The sequence below is a fragment of the Dufourea novaeangliae genome, unplaced genomic scaffold (assembly GCF_001272555.1).
Source record: "Dufourea novaeangliae isolate 0120121106 unplaced genomic scaffold, ASM127255v1 scaffold12, whole genome shotgun sequence".
In the NCBI taxonomy this organism is placed as follows: Eukaryota; Metazoa; Arthropoda; class Insecta; order Hymenoptera; family Halictidae; genus Dufourea; species Dufourea novaeangliae.
The window spans coordinates 2486712-2512433 of record NW_015373886.1 but is presented as its reverse complement, the minus strand read 5'-3'; the positions used below and the strand labels follow the sequence as shown (position 1 = coordinate 2512433).

The 25722-nt window shown below is 33.5% G+C and overlaps 1 protein-coding gene across 1 annotated transcript in view; it reads left to right on the top strand.

The window, feature by feature from the left end:
- Window positions 1-25722, top strand: part of LOC107194663 (glutamate receptor-interacting protein 1-like) — a 284574-nt gene that overhangs the window by 199272 nt on the left and 59580 nt on the right. The window contains 3 exon segments of the mRNA XM_015584317.1: window positions 3164-3611; window positions 15031-15264; window positions 15954-16420. Coding sequence (XP_015439803.1) covers window positions 3164-3611; window positions 15031-15264; window positions 15954-16420 — 1149 coding nt within the window.

Below are 25722 nucleotides of genomic sequence, written 5' to 3'. Positions count from 1 at the left end.
GAAAGCTCGTTTTATGACAGTTCTAATCGACGTCCAACGAAACAGTGGCCCTGTCCGTTCATTTTCGATCGTCACCAGATAGTAACTTTCAGAGTGACCTAGGTTAGGCCACGATTATCGGGCCCAGAAAACACGTCGGTCTTGATCTTTGCTTTGGCTAACTGCACCGACTACGTGCGTGACCTTCTTCGCACTTTAACCTCTTGTCATACGATGTCGTTTACGACTTCACTCTCAAGAATTACTTTATCGTTAATATTTTCCCGGACACAAAAGAAATTCTATTCTTATGGCAAACGTTATATTTATTCGAAACCTTAAATATTAATACCAACGGAACAGTACTTCACGTCGACTCAAATAAAACGAATAATATAGGTACATGTTTACTAAATTCAGTTTAAAATCGTTGAAAGAAATTGTTGAAAAAAGTTTGAAAAGAATACTGAAGAATTCTTAGGTTACAGAACTTTCCTCGTAAGTTGCACTTGCCCTATTGTTCTTGGAACACAAGTGATTCCGTTCTGGAATCAACAAAAGAAAGAATTTATCGTCCACAGACGCAACAAACGGTCGCAACAGGAGCCGCTTTCAATTCAGCTCTGTGTTCGATGAATGCATGACGACGTGTGCGCGCGCACGCGCGCATACGTCCCTCATTAATAATACAGTTATGCAACGAGCTTCTCGTGCGCCGGGGATATTAGTATTACATCGCTATACAGTGCGGCGCCTATGAATCGGACCCGATAAACATAAACATTTAACGTTATGCGTTCTGAATGCCGCATTCCGCGCAACCACGGTCCTTTAAACATTCGAATGGAACAAGGAATCCGATTGTTTTGAATCGCTTTAGCCTCTCGCAGTACACTACTCCGCCGTTCCACGTAACTCGGGTTTTAACATTGAATCGCGGCAGAAATGGCCCTCGAAAGCTTCGGATACAATGCTTTGCTGAAGATACAGTAAACCGGCGAGAAACTGGGATATCGAACGTCGGGAGTCTAGGATAAATTCTTTGGACAATTTAGATTGTATTATCCAGGGTGGGGCATTTAAGTTGACACATGGAAATATCATGGAAACAAAGCATTTTATAAGAAAGTATTTTAGACAAAAGTTGTTTGGTTTTGAGGGTGAAAAAGAATGACGTTGTTTATTGTTAAGCTGGTGAACGTTTTGAAGGTCATCTTCACTTTTTTAAATGGATACCTGTATTTTGTTAACAGATCATTAAGTCATGCGAAAGAATAAACAATTTTTGTCTGGAACGTTTTTTTATTTGACCGCTATTTTTGAAGATATTTAGCAAGATTTAAATTCAATAATGAATTCCTTGTCGCGTGTTTAGATACATACGTACGAGTAAACTTTAAATTAGTATAAGCGAACACGAAGACGATGATCGATGCAAAGATAAAATAAAAATAGTTTATTATTTTAATCAGTGCTCGAAATGGGTTGGGAGACACTCCGTTCGGGTAACAGAACGTTCGGATAGTAGAACGTTGGAATATTAAGGCATTCGGATAATGGATGTTCAGATATGGAAAGCTCTACTGTATTTTTAATTATTCAAATTTCAGAGTAGAGCGTCTAGGAATTTTCAAAGCTATGATAAGTTGTGTTGTAGGCGTTTTCTTTCAATTTCGTACTATATAAATATACAGGGTGTCTAACTTATAATTAACAGTTAAATTATTTCCGCTGGTATTGAAAGTAAAAAAAAAATAACCAGGAAAAGTTTATTCGATTTCAGGACGTCTTGAGATATGTAATTTAGATGTTGATTATAAGTGAAAGATAAGTATATATTTATTTATTGATACTAAAATAAGTGCATAGATTGCGAACTTCGAGGAAAATTCAACCATAGTAAATACCACGAGAAATAGTTCTACTACGAATCAACCCTCGAAATACTCTGATGACCCTATCGAAAGGCTGGCTAGGATCCAAACCCATTGAAAACTCCAAACGAGTCCCCGACACCAGCGAAACAGCTCGTGAAGAACAATTGGAGCACTGTTTCTTACAGAAAGCTTTTCCTTAATGTTCGCCATATGTTAGTGTTTCAACAGGTTTTCGATTTCTTTCATTTTTATGGGGATGTCAATAACATAAAGTGCTTCCAAAATAAGATTTAATCATAAATGTTAACAAAAAGGTGTTGAATAATTACAATTACTATTTAATCTTAACTAATAAATTTTAATATATTTCTGATAATACGTTGCCTATATTAATCTTGACTGTTGTACTCAGAAATATGTATTGATAAGTAATATTTCTAATTTACATTTACGAACGTCTTCTGTGTAAATGGCAACATTGCATGACAACCTATTATTATAACATTTTCTCTAAATTATAGTATCAAAATTTGTTGTCAATTATTGGTACAAAATATGAGATGGCACATATACATCATCGAAAATTACAATAAGATTTCAATAATTAATAAATACATATTATATAAGTATTTGATGTTACATTATTGCTGAATGCAATGTGATTTTGATACATGCTTGTACTTACCACTCTAAAGATTAGAAAGTACCTACTTATTTTATATGAAAGAAAATTGGTTATGGAATTATATGCATACACAAATTGACAAATAGATGGTTAAAGAAACAGTATTTCGCCCGTATTTTCCACAATTCATAACTCATAAACAAAGCCTCGAATAAATCATCATTTTGATGTTCGTCTTACTTTTGCACGTAGAATCCATCGTATGGAAGTGGCCCTCATTTTTATCAACACCCTGTATATCAAGTAAATTACTAAAACATATTTTCCAAAGAACATTCATACAGCAAACCCATAGAATTCTTCGCCCCGTAACATCCTCCACTCCCCCATCATTTGCGAACGATTCATCTAAATCATATTCACTCTCCCAGAAATGAACAATAACTTCACCATTATCTCACGAACAATTCCATTCATTCCGTGCTGTCCCTCGAAAAAAGATCAGATCTCAGAACATGTTCCCCTCGTTCGCTAACGAACCACGGCCAAGTAATGAGATTCCTAAAACCGCTAACGGTACAGGAGCAATCAAACGGAGCTTCGCTCGGGCGTCCGTCGCGGACAGTAACAGTAAGGCGTCACGGAACTGGTGTTGTAAAACGCGATTGTCTGGTTGTTACAGGCGAGGAAGTCGTAACCGTGAATCCCACGAGCGGCGGCCAGGATAGCTGGAAAGTGCAGACACTTTCGTTGAGCACCGAATCGCCAGGCAATCGTCGCCGTGGCTGCCGTCCTCAGCTTCAGGCGGCACCTGCTGGCAAACGTACACGACCGGCTCCACCGCCTCCGCCCCCGATATCCAGCAAGGTCAATGCCAAGGACATCAACAAGTACTTTGACTGGCCGAACAAGGAGAACACACCAGGAAATGCCGTGAACTCTGGCGAAGTAGCGAACCAGGCTCAACCGGAAACGGAACCGGCGACCATGGGCTCGAATCTGAGCAGGCACAGCGGGAAGGGCCTGACTGGCCGTAGAACCCAGTCCTCCGGGAACCTGTGCGATCCAAAAGGCAAACTGAACAGCATGGGCAAAATCTTGGTGCCCTGCTCCAGCGCGCAGAGGGAAAGGTAAGTACGGGATTCGTACTCCATCTTGGTTCTTTATATGCTACGCGTCTACGTGAAACTATACACGATGTGTCAATGATGTTAGGTGAATTTTATTATGCTTGTCAATTAATATGTTATAAAAGTAGGTATGTAATATTATGTGTACCAGTACTGCCCTCCTTAGCTCAATTGTTCTGACATATTCAGACATCCGAGAAAAATCAGGTTTTATAATTTTCTTTGTGTCGCCCTTGGTGTTCATCATTGGCCATTTTAATACAGGAAACGGTTTCAATAATATTTATTCGATTTTTTTTTTACACCTATCTTGAATAGAAATAATTGAGGCATAAACATAAGTCATAAGTTAACACTAAGTTAGTAGATGTTACGTAGAACAATGTAAACTAGCGAAATCATTTGAAAACCAATTAGGACAAATAAATTAGGCTGTTGCTAGAGCTCTAAAAAGCACGCAGGGCATTATAGCTTTAACTAAACAGAGAAAAACATATGGAGCTCCAAATAGTTCGAAAAATTTTGAAAAACGATCATTTGTTATATAGGACATTTTAACTAGGGAGAGCGGAATAAGTAGTTCACTAGTTTCTTTTTTGAACACTGTTATCCCAGTTTAAATTTAAACACCTGTTTACCCTCTTCTTCTTTCAAAATGGCGAACATTGAAGAAAGAGGACAAATTTATATCATTGAAATAGCATAGGCTCCTGATTTCCTATAATATAAGTACTTTATTTGACAAAATATTTAATGAACTCTTTTAATTTAAAGCAATACAAATTTTTTTAGTTTATCAAACATTTTAAATAGGCATTTAAAATAACTACTTCCCCGTAAATAGATAATTGATTCATTCAAGTAAAGAAAAAACATCTTGTGTAAATACTTTTTAATTTTACTTTTTATTTGACAAAATATAGTGCTTTCCTTGTTGGTACACCTAAAGGTTGGTTTATACTTATACTGTCCGTTCAAACAAGGACACATAGCGTTTATGCTATCAGTTTATGCCTAACAGTATCAAATGTAAGTAGAATATTTCTCTTATAGTGATTATCGTCTAATAATGTTTTCACATTTATCCGTGAAAGATTTAGCCTGCATGTCATTATTATTAAATGAAGATAGTAAGAAAAGAAAACTGATCTTTTTGAACTGATAGGTAGTACAAACCAATCTTAATATATTACATGATACAGGCCATGTCTTAAACGACCTTAGCAGTAAGGTTGTCACATTTGCAGAGGATACGTGAGAACTTTCCCAAAACGTTCAGCACCTGTATAAGAGATATGAAAAGTGCATTATGTTAGAAGGGCAGTAACGTCATTTTTCTAAATCGGTAATGTTTTATATATTAAACATATTTATAACTATTGACCCATCGTGTATGCACGTATGAGGACAAGAGGATTAGGGTAACAAGATCTGAATAATAGAAGTTCAGTATTTCTTCTTTCCAGTTCTGTTTATTAATCTCTTTAGTATAGTATAGTGTAGAAGCTTGTATTGTCAAGTTATCCACAATTTAACATTATCCCCTTCAATATAGTTCCTTTGGAAAGCCACAAATCATTGGAGACGTTGTTTCCACTTCTTGAAACAATGCTGGGAAACTTCAACTGGATCTACTCTCAGTTGGTCTGTCACAACCTACTGGATATTGTCCACAATTCTAAGACGACAACCCTTGAGATGGGTTTCGATTTTTGGGAACGGGAAGAAGCCACATGAACTCAGATCAGGGGAATAACGGAGTTGTGGGTTCACAGGAATACCCTTACCCTTGTGGGTTTCCAAGGGAACTATCGTGCAGGGAATAATGTTACTTTGTACATAACTTGACAATACAAATTTCTACGCTATCAGATCTAACAGACCTCGTATCTGAGTACGAGTGACCGTTGACTTTACTCGGTATTGTAGTTCGTTTTTACTTGAGTGGAATAGAATCGGACGCATTCTTGATACAACCTTCCTGATGTTGATAATAAACAATTCTATTCGTTTGCCTTACAGAAAAGTGTTTTCAAATACATATAATCTATAATTTGCGCGTAACAATATACAACCCTATGTCTAATTACACTCGACTATTTGATATTGTGCGGAGAGTACCAGCCGTATCCAAAGGATTAATAAGAGTTGACATTTACATAAATGGATCTCAGCACGTTTGTTCGTACAATTATGTGTAACATATACACTATCGCTGAAAATTTAGAATTATTTGTTCTATGAAACGTAAACTTCGTGACTAAGGCAAATATACTAATATTAAAAATCCTTCATTCATATAATATCTATACCGTATTTAACAAAAAATTGATATCGATTTCCTGCATCACAACATTATTATGGTAATATAAAGATTGTAGAAAATCTTGACACTGCCATTAACATGAATTGGTACTATAAATAAAGAAGAAAGTAAAATTTTGTTAAACTTTTTATATAACATCTATTTTATTTCATAAATGTATGAATTTGTATGAACATCCACAATGTACTTATAACTTTTGAACATGAACGTTTTTGTCAATTTCAATGAGTATCATTTAGATACAAGGTATAGATAAATTAAATGTGTACATCCATGTACAGTTTATTATACGTTATAACGTTAAATTTATCATTACATTTGTTGGCTTCAGAATTATTTAAATCTGCATGCAACAAATGTAGATTCAGAGTTTTCGGTAACAATAGGAGAACAACGTTGCGGAGAAGACTGATTTGCTGTTTGTTAAGTCCGTTGTCGTTTGTTTGCAAATGTGAGAACAAATCCCTACGCCCTCAGTTACCAAGCATTTGGAGGACAGGCACATTCAATCCAGTTGACTAACTTTCATTCTGTTGATTGAACGCTGTACCCATGCTAACACGATCGAAACAGGGTCGACAAGCGCGTTAAGCCGTCCACTGTACGATTGAACGTAAACCAAACATTGATTGAATATTACTTAGGATATTTATGTTTATGCAGTATTGTAGTATCAATAATTTATTTAGTCAAGCTTAACACAGACTTGAGAACACTTTCTGGAAGGTTTGGTTTTTGACTGAACTCTCAGTCATGACGATCTTACATGTACATATATCATGTAAATTATTAAATTCACTAAATAATGATATTACACTATTAAGATATAATATAATTTAAATAAATATTATCTTCTAAATGTAATATATTCATAAATAATAAGACCACTGAATTGTACTTTTTTCCTAAAATGAAATTAATATTATTAATTTAAGTCTTATATCATTATATTGAAAATATTTTCGCAACATTGATAAGAACTTGGTATACATATTAAATCGAATAATTTTAACTTAAAGCATTAATTTTTACGATCTTTAATTTGTACATTTTATTGTGTGGTAAAGCTTCATGGCGTACTTTCACTATATCGAGTTCATTGAAACCTTTTATGAGAAAAATAAGTTCCTATTTAATTTGATTTTTTTGAAATTGTCCTGTACAAATTCAAATTTGCCAGACCATTCGCAATCCATTTACTAAAAGTCACACTATATGTTTTCTCCCTCATATCACCTTCTGAATTACCCTATTGTAATTTGTATTTACCATTCAATTTCTATAAAATATACTCCTTTCATTATTATTTCACATACTTCTAAACACATGCAATAAAATTGCGTACTATTGTAGAGAAAGTAAACACATAAAGTTAAGAACTTCCTGATACATAAAATGCTCTCTATCATAATATGAGACATAAACGCAAAATCTGATTTCCAAATTGAAGTGTCCATATTCGTTGATTCTATCATGGTCGTCCTCGAACGGAAACACCAATTACTTAGTTTGAAATTAAATGTAGGTAATCGCAACGGCAGGAAATCCATCATTTCTGTTTGATTCTCCGTGAACTAAAAACAGAACACCACGCAGGACTGTTTTGGTTAAATTATAAACTACATTAGGGTTAAAACGCTGAACCGGAAACGCGTTGTAATTAAATCCACCAGGAAGATGAGACAGTTAAGATAGTTGAGCAAAGCGAATCCCGCGGCACTTTCGCACGAATAAAATATCTGTTTGACCTGACTGCAAAATTCTTCTAATAAAATCAAGCTACATATGTGGCAGCACACTCGGTACATCGAGGAAATTAACGGAATTATGGAGAAAGCAATGCAGCTGCAGAGACATTTGTGGTAAAAGTGGACACTTGATTTTACTATTGGATTGTTTGGAAAGTTCGTAGTGTTTTTAAGGACAAAATTATAATCTATGTTTTTCAATTTATATCATATTCTTGTTTACTACAACTCTACAATTTCTCACCACTTTTCAATTAACTTTATTGTACCAGTTATATACAACTTCGATTGTATTGGCCAAAAGAACTATTCAACCTACTTCTATGTAGATTTTGTTTTTGAAGATTTTTCTTGATACAAATTATTGATCACGTTTCCTACATCGTACCACCACAAGATTTCTGTTTACCGTACCGGCACGGTTATATATCATGTAATTTTAAAGTATTAGATAACGTAATTTGTATAAAATAATAAATTTTAAGAAATCATTTTTCATTATGTAGCAATTTATTTGTTATTGATAGAATGTAATTTAATATATGTATAGTATGAATTAATATAAAATATTAATTCCTAATTATAATTTTAAAGGAGCTACGATTTAGGTGACCGGTTGTTTCAATTGTACATTTTACACTATGTCATAACATGATTTATTAATGAATTAATATGATCTTGAAGTAAGGTTTAGGTTTGAAGTAGGACACGTACTATTACATTTAATAGTAAGTGTCTTAAACATCAAGCTACAAGACCCAAACGTGTGTAGAAATTAATACCAAATAGTAAATATAACGTAAAATATCTTAAGTGATACGACACAGGTAACTTTCCCCTAAATATTATTGAATTTTATTACATTTTGCATTACAATGCGTTCTGTAGTTTAAGATTTCCTATAAATGTACCTATAAGCATTTGCTGTTAACTCTTGCTTAATAATAAATCTTAATAATAAAATTTATTTAACTGCATCCATCAAACTTTTAGTGAATTCTAGACAAAATTATTGAAGAAGTCATCTTCAATTGTCATATTATTAAATTCTTTGGACAGTTAAAGACCTCTTTCAATTTGAAACAATACAAATTTTGTTAGTTTATTAAACATTTTAAATGGGCTATTAAAATAACTACTTCCCCATAAATAGATAACCCATTCATTCGAATAAAAAATAAATATCTTGTGTAAATACTTTTTAATCTAACTTATTTAATTTCTTTTAAAATATAAATTGTTAGATGGAAATTCCTGTCTCACTTTCTAAGTTGATGGTATAATTATGTTGGTAAATAGCTAAGGATACACAAATTCTACTTTCATAATAAGAAATACTTAAGCAACTTCTGGGATTACATCGTACTATGCAGATTAATTTTAATTACTGTAATCTTGCCTTGTGAACTTTCAGGAGCATAGTGGCGGATAAGATTTGGGTTACATTCAACTTAATACATTAATTCTACGTGAAAACCAAAATATTTTACATTAGAAGACAAATAAACTGACGTATAACTGAGACAATAAAATCGTACAATGAAGACTCAATAAAGAATTAATATAAATATTTTCCGAATAAAAATCACGGTGATTATTAAACGTGAATCGGTCGATATTAATGCACTTCAAATCATAGATTCCAATCAGATATAATTCATTTTATAAATCCAATTTCCACAAGCCCAATAATTTATTTTTATCAATTTACTAAGCAACGAGATCCCATCACGAAAGTTATTCATAAATTCCTACTTAAAAACACCAACAATAGAAAAAGCGTGTCGTTTCATATAAAATTATTATTCCAAAAACTGCATTCATATTTCTCTAAAAAATAACTGAAATACCAGAAAATGTCTATGTTTTCCAATTTTACTATAAAGTTTCTTCGTTATCAGTAATTTTATATTATTCCTCATTTAGTAATTGGTAACTACACGAATTCCTTTGTCACATTGGAGAAATTAAAATTAACAGAAAAATGAACCAAATAACGTCACGCGATGACGCCGAACTCGAGAAAACGCTATTCATCGTCGGAATTAAACGCGAGGCTGTCGAGAATTCCTCGTTACGAGCCGGTGCTCGGTGTTGCTTAAACAACCAGGAACGGGTGAGGCATAACCTCGCATAACAAGTTGCTCGTGAGATAATTTAAAGTCCCTTTAAGGTCGGTCAGTCGCGGAACTGGGGCGTTTTCCATTAAATCCTCGTTTGCACGAAAACGGATGCGAGCAGCGAGAAGAGACGTAAGGGGCGGGTGGTGGTGAGGAGGAGGCCATTGAAAAAGGAGGGAAAAAGGGTTAAAAGCCGGTTGCATCTTGATTTCATTTGTGTAAGTGCTGTTGTTTACACGATGAAATTGCTCGTTTAGCCACGTAATTTTCAATTTACGACTAATATTGACCGTGTAAGCTCAACCGTGCTATGTTTATCGTTAAGCCTTATACGTATAAAGGTATTTCAATAGAAGTGATGGATTTTTTAAATCCTTCCATTCCCAAATTATTTAAAAATTATTAAAGAAATTTTGTTCTATTCCTGTGTATATTACATGACATACAAATGATTCACAAGAACATTTCAACATTTTACAACCGTCTAGCGCAGTGTTTCCCAACGTGGGGCCCACGCCCCACAGGGGGGCAATTTGATTGTTAAGGGGGGCAATTCGAAAATGGACTCGACACGAGTTTAACCCTTTCGCTCCGGGCCATTTAAATGCAATGCTAGATTTCGGTGCCAAATTTAACGAAAAAAGCAAATTCTTAAATAATTGCCGCCGCTTTACTTGTTATTGTCAATCATCTGAATATTCTATCGGCTGATTTAAAAGAAAGATTTTCTGATTTAAAACAAATTGATTTTCCAACATGGATGATGCAGCCAATGTTAGTGGATTTGTCTGATATATCAAATATGCAGTATCAAGAAGAACTCGCAGAATTGCAAAATGATTAGTCAGTTAAAACTTTATTTAATATAAAAGGAGCGATGGCATGGCTTTGTGAGGAAACAGAAATCAAATACCCAAATTCAACCAAATGTGCAAGAAAACTATTGCTACCGTTTCCATCTTCATATTTAGCTGAATGTGGATTTAGTGCTGTAAATGATTTACTGGTAAAAAAAAGAAATCGGCTGGATATAACACAACGTGGAGACTTGAGACTGAAGCTAACCAAATTGGAACCTAATATAGTATCTCTGTACAGCAAGCATCAAGCGCAAGGATCTCACTAAATTAAAATAATAAATTAATATAGAAAAATCTTTATTAAAATTATTTGGAATTTGAATTTCAGTTTTTCATTATATGTTTTGAAAATTTACTTACTGTGTTTCCTTAACAACAACCTAGTGATTTCTTCCTAAAACCTATCATTTAAGTTTCTTAAGTGAACAATTCAATTTTTTAATATTAAAAATTATGTATGTTACATAGGGGGGGCATAAGAATTTTAGAAAGGCTAAGGTGGGGCATTGCACAAAAAAGGTTGGGAAACACTGGTCTAGCGTCTATAGTAAATCCTCGATGAGTGTTAGAAGTCTCCTCGGCACTGACAAGGAGAGGTCCACAAGTGTAAGGCTGACGTTTTAATGAGGTTTAGCACAGTGATAGAGTTTGGAATTCTGAAGGCAATAATATTTAAAAATACTTAATGTTCAGTACCGAGGAGACTTCGAACACTCACCGAGGATTTACTGTAATACTGTTTTTCATTCGTTGCCATTTGACAACTTTTTTACTTTTATCACGGCTATACGTAATAATGCCCATTGCAATGTTATTATACATAGATAACCCCAATTTTTCTTACCTTTCATTAACAAACCGTTTTGAAATATTTGGAAAGAAATTAAAGTTTTGTTAGTTTCTATTGTATATGTAACAATGCTCAATACTTGAATTCTATTTCTATTGAAATTTATTTTCGTTTTACTATTTTTTTTTTCAACTTTGCTAACCGGACGATACTTTATGAATGTGCATCGTATTAACCGAATTTTTGTGTTACATCTGTTCAATTGAAAGTTTAATCATAAGAGAACGATAACAATAATTGAATCGGAATGAAATCTATGTCCACGTCCGATTAAAGCATTTCGCCTACAATTTGTTTCCATAAATTGCAAATGTTGGACGTACACGTGTTCCCGCACCCGACGACAAACGTAATGCCGCTAACGGTGTCACGTGCAAACGGCGCGAACGATTTCGACATAATTTGCCGTAAACCGCGCATCACGACCGACAGATCGTGTTACATTTGGACGATATGGTAATACAAAGTGAAACTAGGATTCACAATCCGTTCAATTACGCGACCGTTCCGTTTATAATGAATAACGAAAACAGGCTTAATCACCTACTTCGAAATTTGTATAAAATTGATAAATTTAGGTACATTTTGAAATACATTAAATTCTGTGTATACAGGGTGTTAAATTAAGATCACGTGAAAACAGAATTAAGTGTACACTGAAAACATAAAATATTATGTATTCAATACAAATACTCGAATAATTAATGGGTTATAAAGAATAATATTCGTTAATTTATTCGCGTATGTATTCATAAAGTACGAAATTTCAAAAAATGAAATTAAGATTTGAAAAGTAAGGTTATGTTTAAGTAAAACGAAATTTAAACATTGAGGACCTATAACTGAACATTATACAAGTTTTTCTGTTGATCCTAGTAATATTTAACTGATACGATATCCCATGACATGACTTTAAAATAACAATATTGTATTAATATTAAAATTATTTGAAGCAAATTAATTAACATACATATGTCTGTAGCTGCCTGGGAAAATAGACGAAACTCTATTAGTAAATGGCAATAACTTGGAACTTTCATCTTTTCCATTTCTACATAGAAGAACAAATTTTACAATAAACAATATATTCATGTATATTCAAATATCATAATGGGAAAAAAATGGACCCTCGTCGTTTTTCTCACGTGCTCTTAAGTTAGTATTATTGTTATTAGTGTTTTATACGCGTAGGATACGGATCTGTGACGACAGTACACGCGATGTTGGGCGCCTTGGTTTTAGGTCATGTCGTAGGGGACACAAAGAAAATTTAAAGAAACCCATTGGTACAAATAAAAATATGTTTAAAGAATAATATAGAAAATGTTAGTCGATCACTGAAATATTCCACTGGCATGAATGGTGAAGAGTTCTTTATGAAAGAATTACCAAAATGTGTGTTAATCGGCTGTCCTGAGTAGTCATTAATAACTACTTGTAATCTCGACTTAAATAGATAGAATATATCGCATCATATTCTCACATAAGTATTATTTAACAGTATTTAATGAACGTAATATAATTAGATATTGATCGACAAGTTATTGTCTAATTTTTGTTCTTCTTTCATTTTCCAGACATTGTTCGTAGAGTAAATTGCAGATATAAATCTTTCAAATTGGACATTTATATTTTTTAATATTGTGTTTAAGATGAGCACAATAGAAAATGTAATTTATTCTCCTCTTCCTAGTACTTTGACGTTCTAAGCACTTGATGGTAAATAAAATTGTTTTACGAAGCAGTACCTACATAAATTCTGTCTCGAACACCATTACGCTGTCCTATATTAAGAGAATCCTCGCTTAAACAGGTTCACCTAATCCAGAAAAACGAAGAAACATTGAACCATATAAATTATGTAAATACAAATGATCCATTTTCTTGCGGTGTTTGCACGTCCCGTTTACATACGGTTTAAAGGCTGTAGTGACATAAATTAAAGAATTGTTTCTTATTTCACGTTTTATAAGTAAAATCTCCAATATAAATATGTTTGTAAAATGTTATAAGCATTGATATTATCAAGGAAAATTTTAGTATCTTATAAACCAAAGTAATATATTGAATGTGCATATAATGTTATTTATAAAAATTATAAATATTTTTGTACACCTTAGAAATAAATACAATTATTGCATTTACGAGAACTTCTTTTCTCCTTAAAATATATTCATGTCTATATAAATAAAAAGTTTATTTATACATTTAACGATTTTCAATGTGTTTGTATTTTCTACTTAACTTGTAACTTATTCACTGATATGCAGTCATCGTATTTTACGTGAAATATAGCAATCGTTTTAATCAATTGTAAATTTCTGTATTTTATACAGAAGATTATAAGAAAGTGGGACAGGTCATGTATCCTTTTAAGGATATAGATATATATATATAAAATGTTATAACCGCATTTTTCTCGGAAACGTAACGTTCCGCCATCAAAATGCAGTTTCTTCCTTTCTTTAACGTGATCATAAATTTTACGACACTTTTAAAAGATACGACGCTTTTCAGTCTTTCCAATCATTTTGTAGATTCAAACCGAGTGTTCATCAGGGTATACCAATAAGTACCCTAAATTCTGACAAAAGTACTCTTTATTTCTCAAGAAATTCAAGAGTCGTACTCTTTCAATTCTTTGCCATTTTTAAAAATGAAGAGGGCGTAAAGATTATTTCAGCATTTTAATTTAAAAAACAATGCCAGATCCGACTATTTCACCGTTTAATTTCAATTTTATTCCTAATTAGACAACAAAAAATAATTAAAAGATACATGAATTACCATTGGTAGAGTACCAAATACTTTAAATTTTTTTTTAAATATGCAGCAGGTATTCTTGTACAATGTATAATAATATAATAAATATGCAAATATATTTCTTAAAATTACATTTCAAATTCTATTCAAGAGTTAAAAATTATATTTCAGAAATATAAATGACATATTAAGCAGGAATATTATTATACCAGACTGTGGATGTTTATGCAAAATCATATTTTTATCGACTGATTTTTCAAAGCTAGTATTAAATAGAAATCGATTTCTTTTATTTAAGATTTTATTAGGTAAACATGATTAAAGTTTTTTATTTACTGTGTTTCAGTAAACAGCGTCTACTGTAAATAAATAAAATAGCATCTTATATATTTTTATTTTATTTAAACAAATTTTTATTTCAATTTTTCATTTTCCTTGTATTTAAAAAAATGCTATTTTAATAAAATAATATTTAAAAACATTAAAAAACCACTTAAGGAACACAATAAATTTTCTATACAACACAAACCTTTACAATCTAATTAGGTACCTTAAAACATCGCAATACAGACTAAACTTCGTCGATAGTGACCTTGTATAGAAGTCAATGTGACGTGGAACCGAAGAAGAAAATAGCATTGATTGTTTCTTTTAATCTTTCGGATATATCCTTGAAAAATCAGTAGTATTAAAGCGACATTAATCGTATCTGACACCGCAGCATATTCACAAGTAATAATCGTCTGTTGCAGATACAAATTCTGTGGCTCGTTGCCCAATCATCTCGACGACAAGGACGTGCTAGACGACGATCCGAAAGAAAATAATAATATAATGACTGATACTATGACCGGGAATCTCGGTGGAACATTGCCACATAAAAAACGATCGTTGGGCGTCCACTTCTCGGACGGAGGACCAACTGGAGCCTTGGATCTCGTAAAACATCGATCGCAAGATTCCATAGACGAAAATGATCCTTGGAGGTATGTATTTTATTAATTTACAATAAAAAGTAATCGAATCAATAAAAAACACAATAAAAAACAATCGAAATATTTAACGAAGTATTCTAGTTATAATTTATTTACAAACTAACAATTATTTTCATTCATTACTTTTTAATCGAACTATATTATTAAGTTAAAGGAAAATTTCGGTAGTACGACTGTCTCAAACACTGCATTCAATACGAACTTAGAATTATTAAATGAAATAATAAAATGTGGGAGTTTAAAAAATGATATCTTAAAAAATAATGCGTTGATTATTTGTGCATCCAGTTCATATACTTTCAAAGTTCACATCTCTGTAATGACAATGATATAAATAGAAAGAAGAGTCAACGTAGCTTTTTGCAACTAATATTCTATTATTTATCTGGAGTTGAAATATATATACAAACATCTCTTAACTTGCAACACATTTTGTTCGACAAATGTCGATTCATTCATAAAGAAGTATTATTTTATTATAAAAATTGAAATTTCCACGTTTAAACAATTAAAAATTACGAAATACTTTTTTTTATGTTTTATTCGTTATTCGAAACCGTTTATCTAGATAACGAATTTGCCCATCTCTGCCTAATACTAAAAGTTGAGAATTTACCCAAATTCCCGCAGTCTACCCATTACGACCGGTGTTTAATGGTGAAAACTCTATTTCCTGGCAGATATCAGCAAAGCGACCTTGACCTGGTAAGGTGTCGCCACGGGAACTTCGACTCCGTGAGACGAAATCGTAGCACCGACGCGGTTTCCAGCGATACGTCGAGAAGATACGCCCGGGGCTCGTCCGTGGAGGACAGATGTCATCGAAATTCGGATCTTGACCTGGTGGGCACGTTGCCGAAACGAAAGCAGGACACCAGAAACAGTGGAAATACGGCGGATATCAACTCCTCGTCCTCCCAACCCTCTATTCCCGACGGGACCGACGGCGATTTGCTGATGCAGATCGTCCACAAACCCGATTGCGAGCTGGTCAGGCATCGGCAACAACTTAACAAATGTATCGATCTTAAATTGAGCAAACTGGCCGGCGGAGAACCGCAGGATCAAGGTTACGCATCGGAACGCTCCCCAGAAGACGAGCATCCGCCTTCGTTACCCGGACAACCGTTCCCGAATATCACGCCTGGTGAGTGCATTTTTTGTTTTCTCTTAAGTGACAAACGCATGGTTACTTTCAACCTATTTCTTTTATAATTGTGCTTTGGCAAACACGGTAGGAACTGTATACGAGTATGTCAGGTGGGAAATAAATAACCATCTACTTAAGGGGTTAGGCCATCTTGGATGAGTCAAAGTCATAGTCATTTCGGCAATTTTTTGGGGAAGATAATGAAATAAACAGAAGAATTGGATATAAAGCCTTTTATTCTACAACTTTTAACGGAAAAGGTCGTAGTTTTTGCTTGTTTTTTTTTCTTACAAAATGGCGACGCTTGAGTCGAGATACCCAGACTTCTTTTCAGCGTACGCCGACCTATCTCGGTTTGTAAAATGTTTAGAACCCCTTCGATTGTTTTAGTACAACGATGAAGATTACATTTCGTAGAATTAACATGAACTTTCATGCGCATTTAACTGTGTATGGAAACCTATGTATACAGGGTATTCGACTATTTGTATCAGAAACTTTCAGAGATAATTCTACATGTCAAAATAAAAGATAGTTAATAATTACGAAATCGTGTTGGAGGCTCTCTATTTTTGGGTTTTTAACGCTTAAAAATTCTGATAAGGAACGCCTAAAACCAGGCAATCTGCGTCCACGTGGTAAATGTAGGGAACAATAGCTACTGCACGTACACTCGCGTCCCGCTGCAAAAAAAATACGCCCTTATTTCTTATTGTTAGCCAAACATGTGATATATACCTTTTCCTTGCTATAATCCCAACATCTTCAGGTAATTTGCGACCGTTGACGACCCTTTCCAAGAACAGGTAGTACTATATCAACTCACTGTTTATATATTTTTATTACTCTTCTGTCCTCTGGGGAATTCAAGTAACGTTTCCTTAGTTCAGTGTCAATTGTCAATGCGAAGACATCTAGTCGACGCGAAGTATCCCATGAATTTTTTTTTGTAGTATTAATTCCATTTCTTTATTATAGTGTGTTTTGGTTTTGTTTAAGTTAGTTTATTCAGTGTTTATTCTGTGGATGAGCTGTGAATTTGAACGAGTAACCAGGTTTAATATTGTGCAACGTTTTGTGAGTACTTTTTTTAACCTTTAGAGGACTAGCTGGTTTTTCGTGACCTTTTATATTTCCGAGTTGGAACTTTTATATATTTTTCATACTGTTATGCTACGAAACATAAACGACCCCTCTGGAGTCTAAAAATAAGCTTCTCGTCCTCTACAAGTTAAAGTGTCGCAAGAAGATAGACCAGGCTCGAGTGCAGGTGTTACACATCACTTTTTTAGTTACGAGGTAAAAATGTATTTACTATAGGCAACGCCAGCGTACGTGCTGGCACTGTCGTGCCCTACACTTACCGTTTGCACGTAGATTGCCTGGTTTCAGGCGTTTCTGGCCCGTATATTTAACTATTAATAACTTGAAAACAAAGCCTTTAACACAATTTCGTAATTCTTGATTTTCATTTTATTTTAATGTATAGAATCACTCCTTAAAGTTTCTGACACCACTAGCCGAGCACCTTACGTATTGAGCTGCATTATTATTGTACAAATATGACTGGTGATCAGCCATTTATTCTCTACTAACCTAATACAAGTATTGAACACCGCTTTAATGATGGTTGAGTCCCTGGGCCTTGTGAAATCTAAAAACTTGTAGATCCTCCACTTGGGTAAAATCTCTGTTCTTTTTATAAGATTAATCTTCAGAAATTATTAAAATTATTATGAAATTTAGGTGCACCATAAGTATATTCCGGGTATGATAGATATGTATATTTTTAAACCATTGAAATTTTATAGAAAATTCCATCTGTCTCATATGTATAACAAAATACTATGCAATGGATGTCGGAGTCTATATTTTGATTGAGAAACCAAGATTCGTAGACTTTGTTTTTTTTAAATGATAAACGATACTTTGAACTGTTCAGTCTCGTGACCGACGTAATGACGATGTTTACTACGTCGTCTGAAGTATACATTTCTCTTTCGATGTACCTCACAAATATCGAGCAGTTTATACGATACTCCGAAGTACAAATAAAAGAAACGTACCATATCCACGTCACAGTGTAGCCAGTGACGTAGATCCCTTTACGGGTTTTCTCGTTTTTCCCCCGACGTTTCTCCCCACATTACATTTATCCCGTTCCACTTGGAATTTCTTTTGAACTAATTACTTCCAAAGTTCTCTTGTTACGTTGTGTTTTCTCTTTGCTCTCAGTCGCGTTCCCTTCGCTGACCAACAGGAAGCTGTCTCTCGCTAACGTTCCCATTTCTCCGCTTTCTATTTCTTTCGCTGTGAGCCCTACTTTCTTTCAATATCCATTCTGCGTATCCGCGCCCTCCCTACTTTTTACCGTCTCCCACCTCCCATCCACTTTAGCCCCCTCATCCTGTGCGTATCTTTCGAATAATTTCTTATCTCTTCTTTAAGTTCGCTCTACAATTTTCCTTCCCTCGCCTTTGCCGGGTTTTCTTCTATTCATCGTATTATTTGACTTCCTTTCCGCAGAACTTCCTTTATCCCCCATTCTCCTCCGTACCACCGACGAGTCACCCGTTTTGCTCTCGCTGCGGCATAACTTTGTTGTCTCTTTGATCTGCCACCCGAATTTACTGTTTTCGCCGTGGTCTTGCAATTTATACGAGTCCATCGTTTTGAACTTCCTTCTGTGAACCCACAAACATGAAACGTGGTAGCGTCAGTGACGGTATTAAAGCGATTAACAATGAAGGTGAAGGTAATGTTAGGTTTTAAATCAGAGACGGAATCACAGAAGTGAATTATTCTAAATTTCCTTCTTTGTTTCGCAGTCCTGAAATGGAGTGGCGTTGTGTGACTGCACTGAAGCAACCAAAAATAAAAATAGAGGCACTATTATGTTGTCCCGAAATTCATGGAAGTTTTCAATATTTATCTATAAAATTACATATCTCGGCTGAAAATGAACTTTTTTATTCAAAGTATGCACCTTTAGAATACTATGCATTTTTGCCAAAGAAAAGTAAGTTTATTAATTTTTTTTCGTCACGTTAATAGCAGGGGGCATTCGCGACTCTCCTTCTTTTTGAGGCTAAATTCACCACGACGGAATTTTTGAAACCAACGTTGAACAGTACATTCAGTGCCTTGAGCCCTAACTTTGTTGATGTTTCGAGCCGTTTGGGCTACACTGCGGCCGAGTTTAAACTCTTGCAAGTAAAGTCGAAGTTCTTGTTTGGACACCTTTTCTTCACTCACCTGAAATTTGACCAAAATACAATTGGCATTTAGAATGAATATGGTAGAATAAAAGTGCAAAAAATAAGCTGTAAAATGAAGTATAACTTTATATATTTTTCGTGATATTTTATTGTTTAAGAAATGGTTAAATGTAATACAAACAGAATACCTGCTTTAATTTTCGTGTAACCTAATATTTAATTTTTCAAATCAGACATAAAAATACATATAACTTTTCATGTCAGTGAACCATGAAGTTAAAAGTTTGAAGTGAAAATAATAGAAAGGCTGTTATACGACATCATTTCAGTTTGTATAATTTTGATTGCGTGAAGAGTCGCGATATGCAATTACTTGGATGTGAATGTAAAAATTATGTAAATGCTGGTACAATGCTTAACACGTTGATTGCCATGATGATCACAGACGATCGGCGTCATTAAATTCGACGAAGAAACATTAAATTTTTAAACATTTAACCTTTTGCAAATACAAATAGTAATATAGTAATAATCGTAATAGATCATCTATAATAGTTCATATATCATAATTATATTAACAATATAAGTATTTACACGTTGACTTGCACACTTTAAAACAAAAACCTAAACGATTGTAGTTCATCATGACATTGTCCCAAGAGTAATAACTGTGGCATACAACGTGTTAAACAACTAGATGATACTTATTACAAAATTAATTTTAAAAGAGAATATTTTACGCTAAAGCTAGAAAGATTATTTCATATTTTTATTTTATCTGCCCACACTGCCTCTTATGTATTTTTCACTCTATACTAAATATTTATAAAATATTGCGTTTTAAAGTGTTAAAATGATAAACGAACCGGAAAATTACGAGTCTCAAAGTGTTTAGCACTTAAGATGAAAACAAGTATTTTAACTTCTGAGCCATCAACTTCTCGTCATTTTCCGAGATCGTAAAGCTACGATTATGCCTGCATATTTGTATATTTTTCGTAGCTGCCTGTTTAAGGTACAGTAAGAGGCGAAAATATTTTACAGAGAAGGGAGTGAAAGATTGACTGGATAAAAATGATACATTGTAGTTTATTGAAACAAATTATATGTATAGTGGGAACACGTATGCAAATATAAAGAGTTAAGTAAAATGAACAGCAACGAAGAATATCTATTTGAAACAGATACACGTAAAGTGTAACAAAAGTAATTGAAATAAAGTAAAACAAAGTTCTATTAGCCCTTTTTTAACGCTATATCGAAGAGAAGATAAACAAGTAAATATAATATAAGAATAAAAATGCAAGTGCAAAATGACCTATTATTTTGCAAAGAATATATATTTTTTAGCATAATATTCTTTGGTCGCTCAAAACAACTTTATTGGCAACAGTTGCATTTTTATTTTACTTTTTTAATATCAAATTATATATTGACTTCGTTTTGTTGGAGAACCTGCGATCAATTTGCTTTTAGATCAGTTTACAAGAACGTCCTTTCACGGCCGATTGTTTTCAATTTCTTTCCTTAGATGATCTCTAGTAATAAATAAATGTTAAGTTTACGTACAGGTAATAAATTATATTAACAAGACATTCGTGTTGTATATAAATATTCATCATGTATTGTATAAAAGATACTATACATTAGAATTTTACAGCATTATAAAAAAATTGGAGTGTAAACAAATAACAAATTTTTTTCATTTCAATTTCTTTTCTCTTATTTTAAAATTTAGTCTGCAGAATGTAGACATTTGTTTGATTAAAATTTCTTTATCATAAATGCCGTGAGTCATTATAAAAATAAAAGTGGAAAATAAAGATAAATACAGATGACGAATCAACTGATCTACCTCGGTTAACAAGAGGTTAAAGCGAGACCAGATAAAAGGGATTTTGTCGTACTTAATGACACAATATTCAAGTATTTTCCTTAAATTGACTCTCGTAGGATTCAACTTTCGCGAAAGTGTTGAACGCATCACTTTAACAAATGTTCCCTAATGCACGGTTGATCCTCTGTGTACCCCTGTACACTTGTTTGCGCCGACAAATGTCTCTTTTTCTCGGTTTCTCTGCCCATTGTGTACTTCCAAGTCCTTAGTTCCATCATTTTCCAGCGAGGTTTTTGCCGTCTAGACAGCGTCGCATCAAGTGGTATAGGGTTGGAAACACAATGGCCGAGTAAGGACGAGTAACTCGAGCTTGACACACTTTTGCCGAGTGAATTTCACGAATAAGTCGTGGCAGGTATCTTCTGGGGAATCCTTTGTCACTGATAGACGGCGAAATGCGCCGTCGAATTCAGGGGCTCTTTCTCGTGAAAAGCAATGCGCCAGTTAAAATGAATGTGCCGATGGCTCGCCATTCTTCTTTCCACCTTTCGACACCTCCACATCCAATCTATCTTCAATTTTTCCATCCGTAATCTCTGTTCAATGTAAAGTGTTCTATTGCTGAACATCGCGATAACGTCTAGATCGCGTAACAGCACTTCTTGATATCTTTCTTCCGTGACGGAATAATTCTTCCTTGAGTCCATGTACATGTGAGCCTTTCACATAACATCTGCCTTTTCTCATATTTGATAGTCTTTTCCTTAACCCTTTCCCACCCGAAGTATATCTTTTAACCAAAGAAATGTTTGTTTGTGTATATTCATTTCTTGGACATCAGAAAAACCGGAAAATTAAAGAAAAGTAAACATAAATTGTTCATATTAAAAGTGAATATTTATTAAACAGTTACTAAATATAATTTTTGAGATTATATCCAGGTAACGACAGAAAGCTAAATTGCACAATACTATGCCATATTGAATGTTCAGACTTATAATATGGATTATAAATGCTAAGTAAGTTAATGATTCCAAATGGAGTCCTGCGATCGGAAAGGATTAATATTTGTTAAACCAGAATCAGAGACCTCATCATTTCTAGAATCTATCAGTTATTACGTATTTTATACTAAATGTATGTAGAAGTAATTTCGACTGTTTCTCAGTCGAAAATCTCATAATTTCTAAAATCGACCAATTATATTACTATATTAAGCAAATGTAAACGTAAAAGCTGTTTTTTAGTCGAAAATCTTTTCTAATATTCAACAATTGCTACAACATTCGTTACTCAAAATGAATCCCCTTAATTTTTTATAGAGTTAGCCACTTTTCTGGCAACTTTTAAATGCCCTGTCGATTAAATAAAACAAAGTCATAATACTAACAAAAATGCGACAACTATTACTGTTATATACTCTAGAACTATCAGTGATAAATTTGTACCTAATCTTACCAGAGCGATAAAAGTAACAAATTGTCACAAAAATACACACTAATAAATTAATTCATATCTTTATAAATTACTAATAAATTAATTCATATCAAGTACTAAAAATTATTGTGTTATTTTATAATGCATAATTCAAATTATCCCTGCTAATTATATATCAGTTATCGTTCCGTGGAACTATCATTAATGTTCATATATTATCGAAATATCAACGTTGGAATCGAAATTTCAAGGTTAGAATCGACATTGAAGTCTCCTTCAATATTTATATCCACATTCTCGAATGATCACTGGAACATATTTTTTCAGTTGAAAGCTTCTAACAAATGAACGCTAAGCTTACGAAACGGCATTCTAACTTTATTTTGAAGTTCTAATTTGGAATGTTATTTATCTCGATCGCAACCAGTTGCTCCACCGTTTTGAAATAATTTCTCAATATCAGTTTGGAGGGAAAATGGTGTAGGATTTACATCTCCAGGGGGATGAATAGACAATCCGTGCGGTTTGATTCACGACACCGTACAATTACCATTTAAAGTGAATTAATTTCAGCGCTTCCTATCGAACTTAACAAGGGTCTACTTAAACGATTATAAGTTCGAGACTAGATTTCTCGAAACTATTAAATTGATTCATGCTCATTCCACAATTTATACATCACATTCCTTAAGCAAATTGCACGACCTATGTTTGAATTAATGTCCAAACTTTAATAGCACTTGTAAAATAACAGATCCAGTATGAAAAAAACATTAAAAAATAAAAAATGGCGACACTTTGAAAGAAGCTCTACTGGATACACGTGCAATTCAATAGACTTCGCTACCATGTTTGTTCATTGCATTCTGTTTCTACTTACTGTCACTATATGTGTTTTTAACAAATGTAATACTTTCACTACTTCAAGTTTGTAAACTAAACAGAACTGAGGATATTGATGTTTGAATGTAAGCGGATTTCCAATTTTAAGCATTTTGTACAATCTGTAATCGTTTATATTTTCTGAAATATTAATTTTAAAATTCTAAAAAAAATTACGCGTGTTTTTACGGTATACAGAACACGTAAAAAGAACTTCAACAAAATTTTCCCTTTAAATCGTACCGGTTGACGTGGAATTTTGAAAATTGATTATCTTGGAAACGAAGCATCGTGCAAAAAAATGTTATTCCACATTTTCGACTTATTTTTGCATGTAGAATCACATCCTTTCGGGTTGTACCACCATTTCGGAAACACCCTGCATGGTATGTAAGTATGCACATGGAACCATAGCAAACAAGTATATGTATATTTAAGCGTGTGAAGATAAGTGGCTAATAAATAGTGGTTGTGGCTTTGACACAACGGGATTCCCAGGAAATATATTTGGACCTCAGAATCAGAAAGTATTAAATCCACTTTTTTAAAAAAGGACATTTTACATGTTTCCTTTATTAAATATTCCACACTTTCCGGTGACAAACATTATTTTGTTCTAAGTCATTTAGTTTCTAATATATGTACATAATAGTCTAAAAATAATATTAAGTTCATCTTTTTAAAACGGTGTAAAGTTCATCGATAGGGGAATTAATGCAAAGTTAAGCATTTCTACATACAGAAAATTGTGTTAAATCCATTCAATAGTTCGAAGGTAGCGATCGTTTCTGGCTCAATTCTTACCGAACGGTTCCAAAGTTACAAGGTTTTTGCATCTTCAATCTGTTCTCCTTTATAGTTGAAAGAGTATGACTTAATACAGTCTGGCTATGTGGTCCACAAATCGAATTTCGGATTATGCATACGCAAAACTTCCTGCAGCAGATAACAATCCGGAAATCGAACATTGTGGAAACGAAGACACCTGTGCTCCCTTGTTTACACTACCGATCTCTTTCCTGGCTTTCGTCGGAAGTTTCTGAAACCCCCGAACTTTATTTCGGTCTCGGTGTTTCCGCGTAAACTTACCGAAAACTACCAGAATAATGTTTACGTCAAACAGACAGGTGTTTACGACGAACGGAATGAAAACGGGAACTCCATTTGTAAATAGATTACTATAAAGTTTTATACATTCATTGTCAAGTTACTTACGTAATGAATGGAGTTTTTTGTTTTTAATACGTAACCAGACACACTTTATTTTGTTTTTAAAGTCATGAATCGTTGAAAACGTATGCGTTTTTTTAACAGAGACTGTTTGTCGTGTTTCAAATTGTATTGTAATAGTAAATATTACGCAAAAATTTTATAACTCTGGGAAGGGTTGGTGAGGGGGGGGGGGCAAAATCCAATTTTTTTTCTTGTAGCATGGAGCAAAAGCCACTTTTTTCCGTCCAAGGAACAATAATGTTTGGTTTTCAAATTTCAATAATATTTTGCCACGTTTTCACATTGATACTTTTTGCACCAAGTTTCGCAAGTAAATATCTATTTTATACTGTTTAAGTTATTTTTCTCGATGAAATAACTTTTTTTAACACTGAGATATATTCCAATTTGTATTTTTCAAACGTTCTGGGTCAACTTTATGCTATTTTTCTTATAATAATTGTTTCAAGATTCCTTTGGGTGTTTATTTATATATTTACTTTCTTTCTTACGAAAAAAACCCCAATTGAATTATTATTTGACATTATGATCGTGTGCATTCTATGTAAATACTAGATAATTAATTCGCAACACTTCATATTACGTGTATTTTAAATGCCGTGAAAAGATCGAAATTGCAGATTTAAATGAAACAATTTACGTGTTAATATTTATTACATAATGTATAAATACATATGTTATTTAATACTAGA